Here is a 17,950-nt window from a genome sequence, read left to right as displayed (position 1 = left end):
TAAGTTAGCAGTAGATTACAATATTTTTTGGGACTGCAGTCTCCCTCCAGGAATTGCAAACTATCTGTTTGCAGGAACAGATAGTTTGGAACAGTGAGTAATACCCTCGAGACTGGAGAATATGGGCTTTTCTTCACTTCTTTTCCTATGCTCCCAACTTGAGTAGTTTGCCTTCTCACTATCTCTGGTTTTCTTTTCTATTATCGGAATCTCTTGCCCTGAATTTCTTCTACTATTGGAAACTGTCACTACCACTCAGATGCCTTTCTTTTCCCCGCTCTTCTGTCTTTACTGTTTTCTTGTTTCTTCTATTCTTAGTTTTCTGTGAAATAAGTATTCATTCAACTTACCACTATTTTCTGTCTGTGTTGAGCAAGCCAGTCATGGTTATATGATGTCACTGGCTCTTTTTGACTGTGCGGTGTGTTTTTAACTGCTCTAAGAAATTTAAATTCTTTCCTAAAATCAAGGACTGGGTCTAAAACTAACTGAAATTACCCTAAAAGCCTATGCTTACAGGAAGGTAGGTTTCTAGATGATTTTATCTATTATGAGAAATTTCCCATTTCTTAGTCATCAATTTCTAAAGGGACTATGGGGCACTTCAATAAATGAAAATTCTACTTAGGAAATTTTATGATCCTCCCTAAATTGTATAAATATGTTTATGTGTTCTAAAGCAATAAGCCACGATTCACCTTTTTCCTATTGATGATATGCCTTCCTATACATGGTAGAAGTATTTTTTTTTTCTTTGTCTTTTTGAGACGGGGTCTCGCTATGCAGTTCAGTCCGGTCTTGAGCTCACTGTGTAGCCCAGGCTGGTCTCGAACCTGCAACGATCCTCCCACCTCAGCCTCCTGAGTGCTGGGATTACAGGCGTGAGCCACCATGCCCGGCTCATGCTAAAAGTATTAATGATCTTAAATAACTAATACAATTAATACATCAATTTTATATTTTAGTAATCTGAAACAATGGTTTTGGAAAATGGAAAAAGTACTAAGGCAAATACTACCAGTACTGAGTTACACAGTTTTAGGTGGAGTTTTAGTAACTGACTTAGGTAATATAGTTTTAGGCAATTATAAAACATACAGTGAACTAAGAGGCTTCCTTTGCAAATTAGGGTGCTTCAATGTCTATTTAGTCAGGTGTGATGGTGCACACTTACAATCCTAGACTCAGGAGGCACAGGCATGAGGATTTTCATGAGTTTGAGGCCAGCCTGGGTTATACAGTGAGTTCAAAAGCTGACCTGAACTACGTGGTAAGACCTTGTCTCAAATAAATAACAACAAAGTATTTTTAGTTTTAAAGTTAGTCATGGCCACTGAATAGTAAAATCTGTATATGAATAATAATAGCTTCTGCTTTTTAACAGGAAGACAGAACATATCCACTACAATGATGACAAAGATTTCACTATTCCGCCTTATTTAAATTTTTATAGGAGATTCTACATAGGATGAAAACAGGTTGGCTCATTAACGATGAAAAAGATTGATAAAATACCAGGAGAGAAAGAAAAATCAAGTATTCAAGCTGAAGTGAATCACAGAAAATGTGAAGTAAGCCATTCCAAAAAAGGATGGCTTATTTTTTCTGCTCTCTTAGTTTTGTTTTGTTTTTTGGTACTGGGAATAAAATTCAAATTGTACTTGCCAGGCAGGCGCTATATCCTCAGCCCCTCCTTTAGTCTTTATATTTCTATTTAACTATTAGGCACCTAAGACATTGCCTGCCTTCATGAACAATTACTAATTCATATAAGCAAGTATGTCATTTTGTGAAGAGTTAACAGTCAACTAAACAGTTAACTAAACAGCGAAAGTTAATTAAAAGCAAAGTGATATTCCAGATCATGAGACTGACCCCAGAGTAAAATCAAATTAGCCAATATGATAAAAATCCTAATTTTTTAAAAATAAGACATTTGTCAAAGTTACCATATGTACTGGAAAGAGAAACTGGGGGGGATTGGAGGGGGACCAGGAATCAAACTCAGGACCTTGTGCTTGCCAGGAAGGCGCTTATGACATTGAGCTATATCCCAGCCCAGGGAAAGAGAAACTTAAATCACAAACCACTAACTACCGTTGCTGCTACAATTACTGCTATTACTACCACCATTATTGCTCTAATCTTAAGAGTTTCTATTTGCCACGTAGTGAGCTAAGTGCTTCACATATGTTAACTTATAGATAAAACTGATCCTACTGTTCATCAGTGGAAACTGAGATAAAGGACATGTAATTATTCAAGGCCATAAAAATGTATCAGGGCTAGGACTTCCATATAGTGTCCAAGCTCACAATAATGACTTTATGCTGAGTTTCTCATAATAACAGTTAATGCTTACTGATTTAGTATTTACTACATGTACCTGCCACTGTTTTAAAACATTTAATATGTATCGGCTCATTTAATTCTCAAAACGTTTTTCTGAGAAAGGTGTCTATTATTATTCTCACTTTAGAAATGGGGAAAACAAGACTTGAAATGTGCATTTATAGGAGTTACTTCTTAGAGTTTTTTTTTTTTTTGGGGGGGGGGTTTGGTTTTGCAGGGTCTCACTATGTAGCTCACAATGATCATTTTGCCTCAGCCTCCTTAGTGCAGAGATTACAGGCATGTGCTGCCATGTCTGGCTGTTGCCTCTTAGTTTTAAAAACTTTTATTAGTATATGTTTATGCTACATAATAAATACATTTATCTTGGGAATAGGTACATATACACAGTGCAATCTTGATTCTATTTTTTTTTTTTTTTTGTCTTTCGAGACAGGGTTTTGCTGTGCAGTTCAAGCTGGCCTTTAGCTCACTTCGTAGCCCAGACTAGCCTTGAACTCCTACTGGTCCTCCTGCCTCAGTTTACTGATTGCTGGGATTACAGGTGTGTGCCACCATCTTGACTCTCTTTACTTCCCCTTCTCCCAGCATGTCTCTCTCCCCCTCATTCTCATGCCCCCTTCCCCACTGCCACAAAATCTATCTCCTTGTTTCCTATTTTGCTCTTTAATTACACTTTGGGTTTCTCATTTAAGAGATATCATGTGATATTTAACCTTCTGTGTCTGATTTATTTTACTAGCTTGCATCTATTTTCCTACAAATGACTCAAATTTACTCTTTATGGCTGAGTAATATACATATAAATTTTACATATCCAATTATCTGTTGATAGATATATGGATCACTTTTGCTATTACAAGTGTGCTGCTATAAATATGGATATGCATGCATCACGTAATATGATTATCTTTAACTCTCTCAGGAAGACACCTAGAAGGAGAATACAGTGGTGCCTTGGGTTATGAACTTAATATGTTTTATAAATTTTTTTTTTTTTTTGTCTTTTTATTGGTACCGGGGATCGAACTCACGACTGCCTACTTGCAAGGCAGGCACTTATGCCACTGAGCTAAATCCCCAGCCCCTACTTAATATGTTTTATGATTTTGAGAAAGATGGCTGTGTTGATGTTTCTGTGGGGAAGATGGCCACAGTAGTGATTGTCAGTCAATGCAGTTTATGAATGGAAGCAAAAGCTTCCCATGCTTGTTCATGAACAGAAGAAGCATTTGTGAATCAAGGTATTACGCTACCTGGTCAAATGGAATTTCTAATTCTAATCTTATGACGAACCCCTACACTGCTTTCCAGGGTGGCTGTACTACTTTACATTTCCATCAACAATGCAGAAAGGTTCTTTTTTCCCCATAACCTCTTCAGCATTTTTTGTTTGTTTGAGTTCTTGATAATAGCCATTCTTTCTGGAGTAAAATGGAATTTCAGTGTTGTTCTGATTTATATTCCCTAATGGACAAGGAAGCTAAACATTTTTTCATGTACCTACTGGCCATTTGTACTTCTGAGAAGTGTTTGCTTTTTTCAATTGCCTATGTTTGGGGAGCTTTATATTTTGGAGAGCTAATGTTATTTAGTTTTTGCATATTCTAGATATAACTAAGTTACTTTTTATTTAGTAAAGGGCATTTTCCTAATAGGTATTTTCTGAAAGGACTTTTATTACTCCACTAACGTTTCCAACATGTTATTAAATAAGCTGTCATAGTTTTCTGCTTCTTTTCTCTCTACATAAACCAACACTCTCAGGTTTCTTGCAATAGTTTCCATTTTGAAATAGATTTTGATGCCTACATTTGATGCACACATATTTGACAATATATAACACCAGAGTGAAGAGAGGAATATATGGGATTGTAGCAGGCATGAACAGATGAGTTCACGATACTGTCAACGTATTCTATTTACAAAGATTACACATTCAATGGGGGCTGGGGATTTAGCTCAGTGGCATAAGCACCTGCCTTGCAAGCAGGCAGTTGTGAGTTCAATCCCTGGTACCGTTAAAAAGGAAAAAGATAAAAAAAAAAAAAAAGATTACACATTCAAAATAAAGACTTCTATTGTGCTTCTACAGAGAAGAAAAATATATCTAAAGTGAAATTAGCCTATTATTTCAGCCTGTACTTAGTTGAGACATTAATAACTAATAAAGCCAAACAAAGAACAGAAAAACCAAAAGGTATTTCAAAATAAAGACTAATGCTTTAATGTTTTTATAACTATGCTCAAAATTATCTACTTGTAAGAACCTCAAAGTCATCTGCCTCTTTTTATTCCTTCAGAGGTACCAAGGTCCATGTTTGCCACTGAATAGGTTTTACACACTGGAGGCCAGCCATGGTGGTGCACACCTGTAAGCCCAGAACTCAGGAGGCTGAGGCAGGAGGATCACCATATGAGTTTGAGGCCAGTCTGGGCAACATAGTAAGACCCTGTCTTAAAAAAGTTTTACATTGGAAAATGTACTATTATGATTGGGAAAAGGACAAAGAAGAATGATAGAGTAGACGATGTAAAAACTCTATCCAACTACCAATATTCTGATTATAAGCAGTGACAAAAAAGGATATAGAGAAAAATACAAATTAGGATATTAGAATTTTAGTATTTTGGTAAGTGATAGTAACCCTATATACTAATTAACTCTCCACAGATGGAGCCATTGGCATTATTTACAATTTTGTAGTTCTGAAAAAAATGTTGCCAGGTATGGTGGTGCACATCTGTAATTCCAACACTTGGGAGGCTGAGGCAGAAAGATTACTGCAAGTGCAAGACCAGCCTGGGCTACAAAGTGAAGGCCACCTGAACTGCACAGTGATACCTTGTCTTAAAAAGACAAAAATAAATAAATTAGAAAAAATTATTTAATTTTTTGTAACTTTTATTTTTATTAGTATATAGTTACAGTAACAGTTTATTAGTAACAGTTACAATACTCATGGGGAGTCAGTACATGTACATAACATATCTTAATTCTTTTATCATCTTCCCCTCCCAAATAGACTACTTAATAATGGGGATTTTTCTTTAACATTTTATTTGGAACGATGTTAAATTACTCTGTAGCAATCTGAATACTACTATTGTTTATAAAGTGCAATTTCTTGAGTAGTACACTAATACTTCTCACTCAAGGGTCTTTGACTATTTAATGGAGAAGGTAAATTCACTAAGGACAGTATAAATGATACAGTTTAGAGAATTCAGTATATAAAGTTATTTAAAGGTATTTAAAGTTAGTCCTGAGGTTCAATTCAGGACCTATCTTGAGCATGATCTTTAGGTACTCTTTCTCTCAGTAGCAAGTTCCTTTCTCACAGGTAAAATGGATATAATATCACTTTTTTAACAGAGATAGCGTGAGAATTAAATGAGCTATGAAGTGCATGACACATACGGGTGCCTCAGTGCCCAATATTACTTTTCTTAAAGGGAAGACATTTATGTGGAAGTGTGGAACACAGCTCATTCTGTAGCAAATATTACATAACTATTAATTCTTTTCCTTTTTACATCTTTTAAGTTGAAACATTTCATTCCTGGCCAGTAGTCACACAGCATCTGATGGAATTGAAATTCTTATAAAAACACAGATAAACAGGAATCTAACTCACGTATTTGACGTATTCCTTCCACTGTTGCCACCACTGCATGGAGATAATAAACCAATTGTGTCCTGGCTGCAGACCATATCTGCTTTCTCGTTCTAACCATCCTCTGTACACACAAAAGAAATTCAACATATGAAGTTGGATGAAACTGAGGCCAACACTCACAACTTAACATTAGAAATTTTAGAAAGGGCTGGGTGTGGTGGTGAATATCTTCGAGGATGAGGCAGAAGAATCACAAGTTAAAGGCTCTTATTTGATTTTGGATTTTTGATATGGGGTCTCACTGCATAACTCTGGCTGGCCCTAAATTTGTGGCTATCTTCCTGCCTCAATCTTTCCAGTGTTGGGATTACAGGTGTGCACCACCAGCCTACCACCACTTATGGCAACAAATAAATATCTTTTTTTTTTTTGCGATACAGGGGATTGAACTCATGACCTTGTGCTTGCCGGGCAGGCACTTATACCAAGGAGCTACATCCCCAGCCCAACAAATAAATTTCTTTGAAAATAGAAGTTTATCACTATTTAAAAAACAGGAAGCTATGAGTAGTTATAGAATAAACTATGAAACTACATATGGTCTACATAGCATTCTATTTCTATGCTAAGTCATACTGATTTCATAGTATATTACCATGGTACAAGATTAGATCGCAGATTGTCAAGGGAAAAAAAGTCAACAAAAGTCTTTTAAGTATTTCTTTATGATGTCTTAATTATACACACCCAGGCACTTAAATATTCTACTCTTTGGGGGGTAAAAGTTACAGAAAATCAAGGCAAAATTATCAATAACATCTGAAAATTATAAGGACTGGGGACTTAGCTCAGTGGCACAATGCCTCCCTGGCAAATGTGAGGTCCTGAGTTCAATTCCGGGTACAAAAAAAAAAAAAAAAAAAAAGAAAGAAAGAAAATTATAAACTTTTCTCTTAAGCATCAAAAGAAAGAAAGGTTGCTTTATCATCAGTGGGTTTTGTTTTTTTTTTTTTTTTTTTTGTGAGACAGGGTCTTATAGTCCAAGCTGGCCCTGAACTCAACTATGTAGCCTTGAACCTTTGATACTTTTTTTTTTTTGGTACCAGAGATTGAACTCACGACCTCACACTTGCCTGGCAAGCCTTTGTGCTGCTGGGCTAAACCACCAGCCCAAACTTTATATCCTTTTTTTTTTTTTTTTTTTAATCAGTACCAGGCATTGAACTCATGACCACACACTTGCAAGGCAGGCGCTTATGCCATTGAGCTAAATCCCCAGCCCCCAAACTTTATATTCTTTTCCCTCAGCCTCCATAGTGCTAGAATTAGAAGCAAACACCACCACACCCAGTTCTAACGCTTATCTTTTTTAAGAAATAACTATTTTATCTTAGAAGTAGTTGTTAAAGTTATAAAATCAAAGCATAAAAAATGAAGACATCAAACAATGACAGCGCAAATTATTGTTTGATGAACTAATAAAAACTTAGTAGTATAGTTATCTATCTTGCACACTTAAAACATACATAGTTATATGCATATACCTACAAGTTGTTCTTTCCTTTCAAGCACTTTCTTTCCCTTTCATTATTACAATTAATTATTATACATTTTGGATCTTGTTACTCCTTCAGTTTATTATGATTATTTCTGTTACTGTTTTGAAATTCTGTATTATTTCTACCCTTTTTTCCTATTTTGCTTTTTTTTCTCTTAAAAAGAGAAAGAAATAACTATTTTAAAAATCCAGTTAAAAACTTGGAAAACATACCTGCTATTTAACTAACATTGTCTAACTAAATACTAAGTATATGAGCTTGGTCTCAGGTACTTCAAATAACAATTTCAGTAAAATGCCCTACATCTAGAAATCTCAAGGTGGAAGAAACCACTTAGACATTTGAAGGCAAAATACTTAATTACACTTTTTGTGTGTGCGTAGTAGTAGGAATTGAATATGGAGAGCAATGAGGTATATCCTCAGTCCTATGTTGAGACAGAATCTTGTAAGTTGGCCAGGGTGGCTTCAAATTTGCAATCTTCCTGCTTTAGCCTTTTGAGTAGTTGACATAACAGGTATGAACCACTGTATTCATAATACATTTTGTATGTGTGAGACAGTGTCTCAATATACAGTCCAGGCTGGCTTTGAACTCACTATGTAGTCCAAACTGGCCTCAAACTCATGGTAATCCTCCTGTCTCAGCCTCCTGAATGTTGTGATTATAGGGATGTACCATCAAGCCTGGCTCTGTATGCATAATACTTTGTTTTGTACCAGGAATCAAACTCAGGACCTTCCATTTGTCAGCAGGTAGGTAAAAGTTACAGAACTTTTACCTGTATCACTGAGCTATATCCCCAGCTCCATAATACTTTTTAGAAAAGGTGAACTGACCAAAATCATACTGAGCATTTATTCTAAAAGCAAAGTAAAGACTCTGTCCTAGTTCTGAAACTTTCTATATAAACGTGTAGTATAATAGCAATAACACCAGAAAAGAGTGAAAGATTCTCAAGGTAATAAAATTGAACTATAGCAATAAAAACATACAGACTTTTTAATGTAATCCAGATAATATTATTTTAAGTAATATATCCTAAGTAAATCCTTGGGCAAAGATGTAGGACTTTATTTCTAAATGATCCCAATATACTTAAAGAAAAATCAAGATAATAGGATGAACAGGGCTACTGCTAATAATTTTAAAATACCATTATAAAATATAAAAATACGATTTTATTTGACCTTGAGTTTAATTTCTTTTTTTCTTTGGTACCAGGGATCAAACTCATGACTTCACACTTGCCAGGCATGCACTTGTGCCGCTGATCTAAATCCCTAGCCTGACTTTGGGTTTAAATAGGAACAAAAAATAAACAATTCTAGCATATTATTATTTTTTGTAAATATTTTACAAATATCATCGTGAGCATATAAATAAGTACGTATATGATGCCAGTTATTTATAAATACTGATGTTATGGATATCTTGTGCTAAGTTCTGAAACATGAAATGTTTTTGTGTCAAAGCAAAACGGCTACTTTCCATATCTTTTTAATTAAAAAATTTAATATTCATGCAATTATAATATGAAGTTTTGTGTGGCCCACCTTGTCCACTATGCTGGGGATTGAACCCGGCGCCTCACACATTCTAGGCAAGTGTTCTATCACAGAATTACATCCCTAGCCCCAAAGCAATTTTAATGTTAACAGAATTTGACTTCTCAATTATTCAGTCCCTTGGCTCCAAAGATATTTATTTTTTAGATGATAGAAATTTCAATTATATAATGAAACAATATACAAACTGAGCCTACAAATTTACCTAATAATTTGTCCTTCTTCTTCTGGAGTAGCTGGTCTTAACCCCAGAACTATGTGACACACCTACAAGGAAGGAAAAAAAAAAAAAGAAAGATAAAGTTTATTGACTGGTGTCAATGACTTAATTACATATTTTACATTCCATGCATGAGATCCACATTTTAGACTGGAATTTGAATTACCAGTAGTTTTCAACTGATAAATGAATTATCAGTGGTTCACTTGAGCAAATTTTAAATTCAGTTGTGTATCTAAAAAATTTTTTTTCTTTTTTTGATAATGGGAATGGAACCCAAGGAGTACTGAGCTATATCTTCAACCTTTTTAAGTTTGAGTTTGATAGCCTATACTGGCTTTGAACTTCTGATCCTTTTGCCTCAGCCTCTTAGGTGGTTGGGATTGTTGTCCAGATGTGCACTGTTAGGCATGGCTTAAATTTTTATTTTAAAAATAGAATCTAATTTTCAAATCTGAAAGCAGGAAGGAAGAAAAGAAACATGGCAGGAAAGAGAGAAGAGGGAGAAGAGGGAAAGAGAAGGAGGAAAAAGGAAACAAGTATTTTTCAAAATATATCATTAATACTACTTTTTTTTTGAGGTGCTGGGGCTTCACACATGCAAAGCAGGCAGTCTACTACTGAGCTATATCCCCATCCCAATATTCTATATTTAAGTAGAATGTTCTCATACAATATGTTTTCATTGTTGTAATACTATTGGATGCATGTGGCACAATTTATCCTGTTAATATGTATTGCTACTGTTAATAGGTATTGCTACTGTAAATAGGTATTTAGGTCATTTTCTGTTTTAGGGTGCAATAGAATGCATACAAGAACATACAGCTTTTGGTGGTCAGTGAACAAGTTTCTGTAGGATATACACATGGGTATATGTGACATGGGGGTATAGGTACATTCCAGTTTCAATACATACTATCAATTTCCAAAATAATTATACCAACTTATTCCCATCAGCAATGTGTGAGTTTCACTTGCTCGTCATCAACAATAATAGTTTGTATCACTTAAAAACTAATCATTCTGGTAGGTCTCTAATATATCACAAGTATGATTTTAATATATTTTCATGATAACTAAAGACATAGCCAGCCAGGCACAATAACGCATATCCCATCTACTTCAGAGGCTAAGGCATGAAGATCACAAATTTAAGACCAACTTGGGTAAATTAGTGAAACTCTGTCTCAAAATAAAAATTAAAAATAAAAAAAGAGAAAGTAGTCCAGTGGTGTAAGGCCTTCCTGAGTTCAATCAACCTGATGCAAGAAAAAAAGTCATTTTTATAAATTTATTAGGCATTTGGATGTTTTCTTTTTATTGTAATTATTCAAGATTTTTGCACATTTTTAAAAGAAGATTCTGTATCACTCTGCCATGCTACAAAAAAAAAAAAAAAAAAAGAGATTCTGTGTTTTCCTTGTTGTCATCTCTTCTTCGTGTGCCCTTTGTCTATCTTTGTTGGACACAGGTATTATAAAAATCTTCCACTCTCTTATCTTTCCACTCTCGTAATCATATCTCTTATTTAAAAAGTTCATCTTTTTTGTTTTTTTTGAAGTTCATCTTATTGAAGTCCGATATAGTATTTCTTTCCTTTATTAGTACTTTATATGACCAGCTTAAGAACTCTTTCACCTCCGGGGCTGGGGATTTAGCTCAGCGGCATAAGCGCCTGCCTTGCAAGCAGGTAGTCGTGAGTTCGATCCCCAGTACTGATAAAAAGGAAAAAGACAAAAAAAAAAAAAAAAATCTCTGTCACCTCAAAATTAAAACATATTCTCACAGTATTTTTTTTCTGGAAACTACACTTTGCTAATTACAGTTAGACTTTTTGTTCGTTTGTTTGAGACAAGAGTTTCGTTACAAAGTGTAGTCTGCCCTCGATTCACTATGTAGCCCAGACTGGCCTCAAATTCACTGCTATCCTTCTGTCTCAGTCTACAGAGTGCTGGGACTACAAGTATCAGCCACCATGCCCAGCTATCACATTTAGATTTTAACCTTTTAGTTTTTATGTATGATACAAGGTAAGAGTAATGTACTTTTTCTCTATATTGATTTAAGATTTTACCTTCCCTTCTGCATTGTAATGCTGCTTTGTTATAAATATATGACAAAAATGTCTAGTTCTATTTACGGACTCAAGACTGTTCCATGGACACAATTGTCTGATTTAAAGCCAACAGTATATTGTCTTTTTTTTTTTGGTCTTCTTCGTTTTTATCGGTACGAGGGATCGAACTCACGACTGCCTGCTTGCAAGGCAGGCGCTTATGCCACTGAGCTAAATCCCCAGCCCCCTATATTGTCTTAATTATTGCTGCTTTATAAAAGTTCTAATATCCGGTAATATAAGTTCTCAAACCTTGTTTTCCATTTTTATCTTAGCTAAGACAACAAGAAGTTTTGGGATCTGTGAGTATACCCAAACCAATGGGAAATGATACCAATACAATACTAAATTTTTGAACCTATAAATATGGATTATTCCTGTGTATCGTTTGTGTGGTACTGTTAAAAAAAAAAAGACCATAAATTCAATGGCTTAAAAAAATTAGTATCAAAAGCCTCATTAGGCTAAAATCAAGACATCAGCAGGCCTGCATTCTTTTCTAGAGGCTTTCAAAAAAATTTTTGACTTACCCAGCTTCTACTGGCTGTATATTCTTTTGTTTATGGCCCTTTACTCTATTTTTGAACTTGGCATCTTTTTAAACTTTTTTTTTGTTACCAAGGATGGAACTCACGACCTAGCGCTTGCCAGGCAGGTGCTCATGTCACTGAGCTAAATCCCTGGCCCCTGAACTTGGCATCTTATGACTCTTCTGTTAATTATGTTCTTTCTCCTTCAGAAGAAAAGAGTTCTACATCTTTAAGGATGCATGAGATTACATCTGGATCTCCCTGAGTCTTTAACTTGATATATGTGTATAATCATTCTGACAAATAATAAAATATATTAATAAGTTGTGGGATTAAAACCTTAATATCTGGGGATAAGAGGAGTATTATTCTGCCTATCATAATATTTTTTTCTTTTAAGAGATAAGGTCTCATGATGTTGCTCAGGCTGGTCCTGACTCCTGAGCTCAAGAGATAGATGTATAGCCTTCATCTCTGAAATAGCTGGGAATAGATAGCCGTGCGCCCCTGTACACAGCTAGTGTATCATACTTTTGTTTTGTTTTGTTTTTTTGGTCTTTTTCATTTTTATTGGTACCAGGGATCGAACTCAAGACTGCCTGCTTGCAAGGCAGGCGCTAATGCCGCTGAGCTAAAAGCCCAGCCCCAAGTGTATCATACTGTTAATCATTTGATATTTTTGCCTGATTTGTAAGAGAGAAAATCTTGATTATATTTGACATCCTTCTCATGAAAAAAAAAAAAAGAAAGAAAGAAAAATAGTACCTGAAGAACCTTTTTCAGAGCCAACCTACCTACCTTCCTTCCTTCTTTCCTTCTTTTCTTTTTTCGTCCCCAGACAGGGTCTCACTGCATAGCTCAGGCTGGCCTTGGACTCACTGTATAGCTTAAGCTGGCCTCAAACCCACGGTGATTCTCCTGCCTCACCCTCCGGAGTCCTGGGACCATAGGCATGTGCCACCATGCCCGAGCCAAACAAATCTATTGACACTACACTCTAGATTTAAGTTTGCCCCTTTTTTGGTGGTGCTAGGAATCAAATAAACCCAGGGCCTCCTGCATGCCTGGCAAATACTCTACTGCTGAGTCAAATTCCCAACCAATATATACTATCACTTTACAACCCAAAACACTCAGCTAAGAGTGATCTTCGAAAATACAAAAGCATAATTCAATATTCTATCACCGAATGTATTAATCAATGATAGCAATTTTAAGCTAAAAACAGACAATAAAACAAGCTAACATTTGCTTATTCATATTTTAACTAAATGAATAATTTTAAAAGAGTATCTGAATAGAGATAAAGCAAGTAGAGCAAACATAATAATAAAATTTACGTAGGAAATAGATTATAGATATTCTCCTTCCAATCATTTTTTCATAATGAAATGCTAGAAACACACACACACAGAGAATCATCCAAATCTCAAGTATATACCTGTTTGTAAGTTAAGAGTTACATAAAAATAGTGCTATTCCAAGTTCCTGATAAAAACGAGGAAATACGAGTGGCAAACTCAAAATGCTGTACTATGTGAGAGCTACATGTTGATTATAATGTAAGTGATTATAATGTTTATACAATGAATATGAGATAAGGCTACCTTAAAAAAAGCAATAGTGAAAGAGCCTAAAGTACCTATTACTAAAGAGAGTATTTCAAATAAGGTGAAAAATAGTTGGCCAATTTTCACATTATCTGGGAAGTCAGTTTTATTTACAGTACTGATTTATACTATTTTCATATATGTTTTTAGCCATCAATCTAAATCCCAGCTGAATATAACTGATTGATATAAATACAAAATCTAGGGCTATTATATTGTTTTAAATATATAACAATCAGCCATTATCTGTCAAGAGACCAAATTCATTTATTCCAATACAGTTAACTTGTTGATAAAGGTTATTCTTTATTCCAAATGAAAGACTATGACAGTTACAAACATTCCAAACCATAATGACCTTCACAGGGGAACTTTTACAAAACAGCAAAATAAAAAGAAATTGAGGGCTGGGGATTTAGCTCAGCGGCATAAGCACCTGCCTTGCAAGCAGGTGGTCGTGAGTTTGATCCCTGATACCGATAAAAAAAAAAAAAAAAAAAAAAAAGAAAGAAAGAAAGAAAGAAAGAAATTGAAATAAATAAGCTTCATAAATTTAAATATGAGCTATTAAACATGGGAAAATGTAAGTTCTAAGTAAAAATGAGAGTGAAAATACTAGTTTCAGTAGAAAAAATTAGAATCTGGCAAGATCAATAACTAAATAATCAGTTACAGTAGCCTGCCTATCATCTTTTTTTCTCTCTTTCTTTTCTTTCATTCCTTTTCTCACTTCCCTTCAATCTTTCTTGGACTTTCCAAAGGATAAAGCTCAAGAAATAGGCTGCATTGCAGCTAAGATGATCTCCTAGCCTGAGAGGTTGTATATTCTGAAAAATTTACAAGTATGTACTTATTTTTCCTCTTTCTGTTCACACAGCCTTACATATCAGGAAGGGCCCTTAATGGCATGCAGAAGTTTGGTCTCTAATTCTGGGGGTGGGTAAAGAAGAGGGGGAGAGACAATGAGGAAAAATAATGAATTGCAATGGTTTTTGCAAGTAGGATTGTTCTCGTTCAATGTGCTGTCCAGGCATGAGATACAAAATAACCATCCATATTCTGCTGTCCCATTTCCACAGCATGATTCAGAGAAGCTGCAGCAGGCATTTATACTCTATCCTTCCATCTTTCAGGCAGCACATGAGACAATATGGTCTTTTGTCTTTACATAATATATTTTTCTGCAGTCTACATGTAATAACTCTAGCTATTATATAATGGAAAAGATGCATTATATAATGGAAAGATACTAGGACTACTCTCCTCCATATTTATCATTTATCTTAAACATACCTGGAAGAGGAGATTCAAAAATTCATTTGCAAGAACATTTTTCACACTCCAGATCTGATAATCTTCCAGCATAAGGTGACCCATCTGAGACATTAAAAAAAGATCTCATGTTAAAAGCCTCCTTTTTTTTTTTAAACAGCATTTAAATAAGGTTGGCTCATTAAACCTATTATGTTCCCAGAAACAAAACAATAACTTATATTACATGCTATGTATTCATCTGAAAAGTTTGCCAGCCAGTATAAATTTTACAAGTGACAAAGTTTACACGAATTCCATCTGTAATTTTATTCAAGCAGTCAATGGTAACAAAGCATTTATTGACAGTCTTCTTTCTCCAGTGAGATCTGGGAAATAAAATATTTTTGTTTTAAGAGTTACTGAACGAAAAACCATGAAAGGTAGTGGGTGGGCAAAAAAATTTTTTTTTTGAGATAGGGTCTCACTGTTCAGATTGGCCTTGAATTTACTGTGTAGCCTAGTTAACCGTCAATTTGTGGCAATCCTCCTGTCTCAGCCTCACAACTGCTGGGATCACAGGCACGCGCCACCATGACTGGTAAGCATGTACTAATTTTGAAATAAAAAAGCAGACTTTCTGGATTATGCTTTTTCATCTTAAACATTTTCTAAGACCTCAAAAGATAAAGCAATACTAACAGACTTCTTAGAGATTTAAAGAACTTATAAGTATGTATGTTATATTTTCCCCAGAATACAATTTTTAAAAGTTTATTAGTATATTTGACTTACATAATGATTATATTCATCGTGGGGGGGGGTGTTAACACATACACATAACACACTTAATTTTTATCCCCTTTTTCCCAAAATACAATTTAGCATTAATTTTCTAAGCTAAATGAAGCAACAGTTTTGTCATGTCAATGTATATAAAAAAAAGTATAAATATACACCTATAAACATATATATACCTATATATAGATATATATATTTTTTATCAGGCCAAAATATAATCGAATGTTTGCATAATAATCCTAGATCAAAATTTTTATAGTTTAAGGGCTGGGGATATAGTTCAGCAGCACAAACACCTGTGTGCCAAGTGCAAAGTCTTGAGTTTGATTCTTGATATAAAAAAGAAAAAAAAGGTATAGTTTTACTGTTTAAGGATATTGATATATTCTCTTTTCAATATACAAATCATATGATAAATAAGATTTTAAACTGTCCTTTTTGTAATTATTGGTTTCATGACACAATTCTATTTAGGTATGTCAATAGTATTCTAAATGTTGGCTGGAAGCAGGAAAGCAATTTCTTCTTCTCTTTCCTAAATCTTCTATAACACAGAAAATAAACTAATATGTTTGTTATGTTTTCCCAGGTGCATTTAGTCACAAAATTTTACAAGTGGTGGAAATGCAAAACCATACAGTTTACCTAGCTGGTTCTATGAATTTAGATATATAGTAAGAAATACTGCCCATTACCTTAAAAAAAAAAAAAAAAAAAAGATAACTCAATCACAGATGTCCTAATAATATTAACCCTCACTTTCTTTTTTGACTCAAATTACAGTGATGGCAATCAGTTAACAAGGAAAATACATGCACGTACCATTTTCAAAAGAGAAAAAAAGTGGATTCATTCAATCAGTAAAGTACATATTTTAAAGTCTTAAAACCAAACAACAGATGTGTGAAGATTTAATAGTTAAGAAAATTTTCTAAATTCAGGTAGAAAAATAAGTTAAAGGGAAAGGCAGAAATACAAAAATTCATTTCTATTTGTTTAAACAAACTCCTGTTCAAAAAGGATAAAGCAGGAAGGAGGAGTAGGCAAATCTTTGGGATATACCTAGCACTGAATCACAGAATCATTATTATGATCACTTTTTTTTAAAAAGTGTCCTGATTACTCAAAACAAAGAGGAAATATTTTGAAGAGTCCCTCCTCCCATACAGTACAGTGTTTTAAACATCTGGATCTCTAATACACAATGCCTAAAAGGATTTCTGACTCAGAAGCCTATCTATTGCTGTTTATATTATAATGCTATCAGAAGTTTCAATTCTTCCTATAATTATACATTAGTATTCTTCATGCTTCTGAAAAAACGGTTTACTTACCGTTTTTTTTCGAGTGTGTGTGTGGGGGGGGTACTAGAGCTTGAACCTAAGATCCTACACACACCAAGGCAAGCATTCATTTTAAAAGACAAAAGAGTAAGTCACAATATTCATAATGACTATATAGATGTTAAAATGCAAACAGTTTTTCACGTAGTATATTGAAGATACTAAGCATTTATGAAATTTAAAAAATATTGATTTATCATTTTAAAAAAAGGAGAGCTACACTCTCCACAACATCTAGGCAACAAAAGTAATATATGTGCTACATAATCTATGGACTCTAAGGTATAAATACGTTCTTATTTCAACTCACTGTGTGGTTTTACAGTGACCATAAAGGACTGAAATTCCTGGCTGGAACAGAGAGAAACTATGTTGAAAAGAACTTAATTTCAAAATGCTACTTTTTTCCTTGAATAATTATTGATGATTTTGTGTCAATGACAAAATTAGCAAGGAGTATAAATTCCTCATAGTTTCATAGCACTTCATATTTAGAACAAAGAGGGAAACCATAGTGAAATAAAAAAACAGTACCACTGTGTTCTCAATTACTCCATCCACTCTTGAAATCATGATTCCAATCTTTATCTCTATGTCTCTGTTGGGTTTGCTTCTATTCTTTTTTTTTTTTTTTTTAAATCTTTTTGAGACAGGGTCTCATTATGCAGTTCAGGCTGTCCTTGGGCTCACTTTGTAGCCCAAGCTGGCCTCAAACTTCCAACAGTTCCTTTGCCTCAGCCTCCCAAGTGCTGGGATTACAGGTGTGTGCCACTATGCCTACCTCTTGCTTCTATTCTTAATATAAATGGAATTGTATGGTACGTATCTTTTATGTTTGGCTTCTTTTGTTAAATATTGCTAGTATTACCATAACTTATTAAAATAGAAGAAATGAAGATTATAAACTGTAGATCAAGAGATCCGTCTTAAGACTTCAGAGTTGATTAAAGATGGAATGAACTATCTTTAGAGATAAT

General features: G+C 34.4%; 1 protein-coding gene across 8 annotated transcripts in view; it reads right to left on the bottom strand.

Annotated features, from left to right (window-relative positions):
• The window catches only part of Usp32 (ubiquitin specific peptidase 32), a 188,066-nt gene that overhangs the window by 51,024 nt on the left and 119,092 nt on the right, over positions 1 to 17,950 (bottom strand). For all 8 annotated transcript variants that reach the window (XM_063250896.1, XM_063250894.1, XM_063250893.1 and 5 more), the window contains 3 exons: positions 14,872 to 14,955; positions 9,305 to 9,366; positions 5,991 to 6,093 (listed from right to left, as the gene is read on the bottom strand). In XM_063250896.1, the coding sequence (XP_063106966.1) occupies positions 5,991 to 6,093; positions 9,305 to 9,366; positions 14,872 to 14,955 (249 nt within the window). The remainder of the gene's footprint in view (positions 1 to 5,990; positions 6,094 to 9,304; positions 9,367 to 14,871; positions 14,956 to 17,950) is intronic.

The sequence above is a fragment of the Cavia porcellus genome, unplaced genomic scaffold (assembly GCF_034190915.1).
Source record: "Cavia porcellus strain 051 isolate PalLab524CR breed Dunkin Hartley unplaced genomic scaffold, mCavPor4.1 scaffold_6, whole genome shotgun sequence".
Taxonomy (NCBI): Eukaryota; Metazoa; Chordata; class Mammalia; order Rodentia; family Caviidae; genus Cavia; species Cavia porcellus.
Note: the sequence above shows the minus strand (reverse complement) of the source record. Positions and strands in the feature narration are given on the sequence as shown.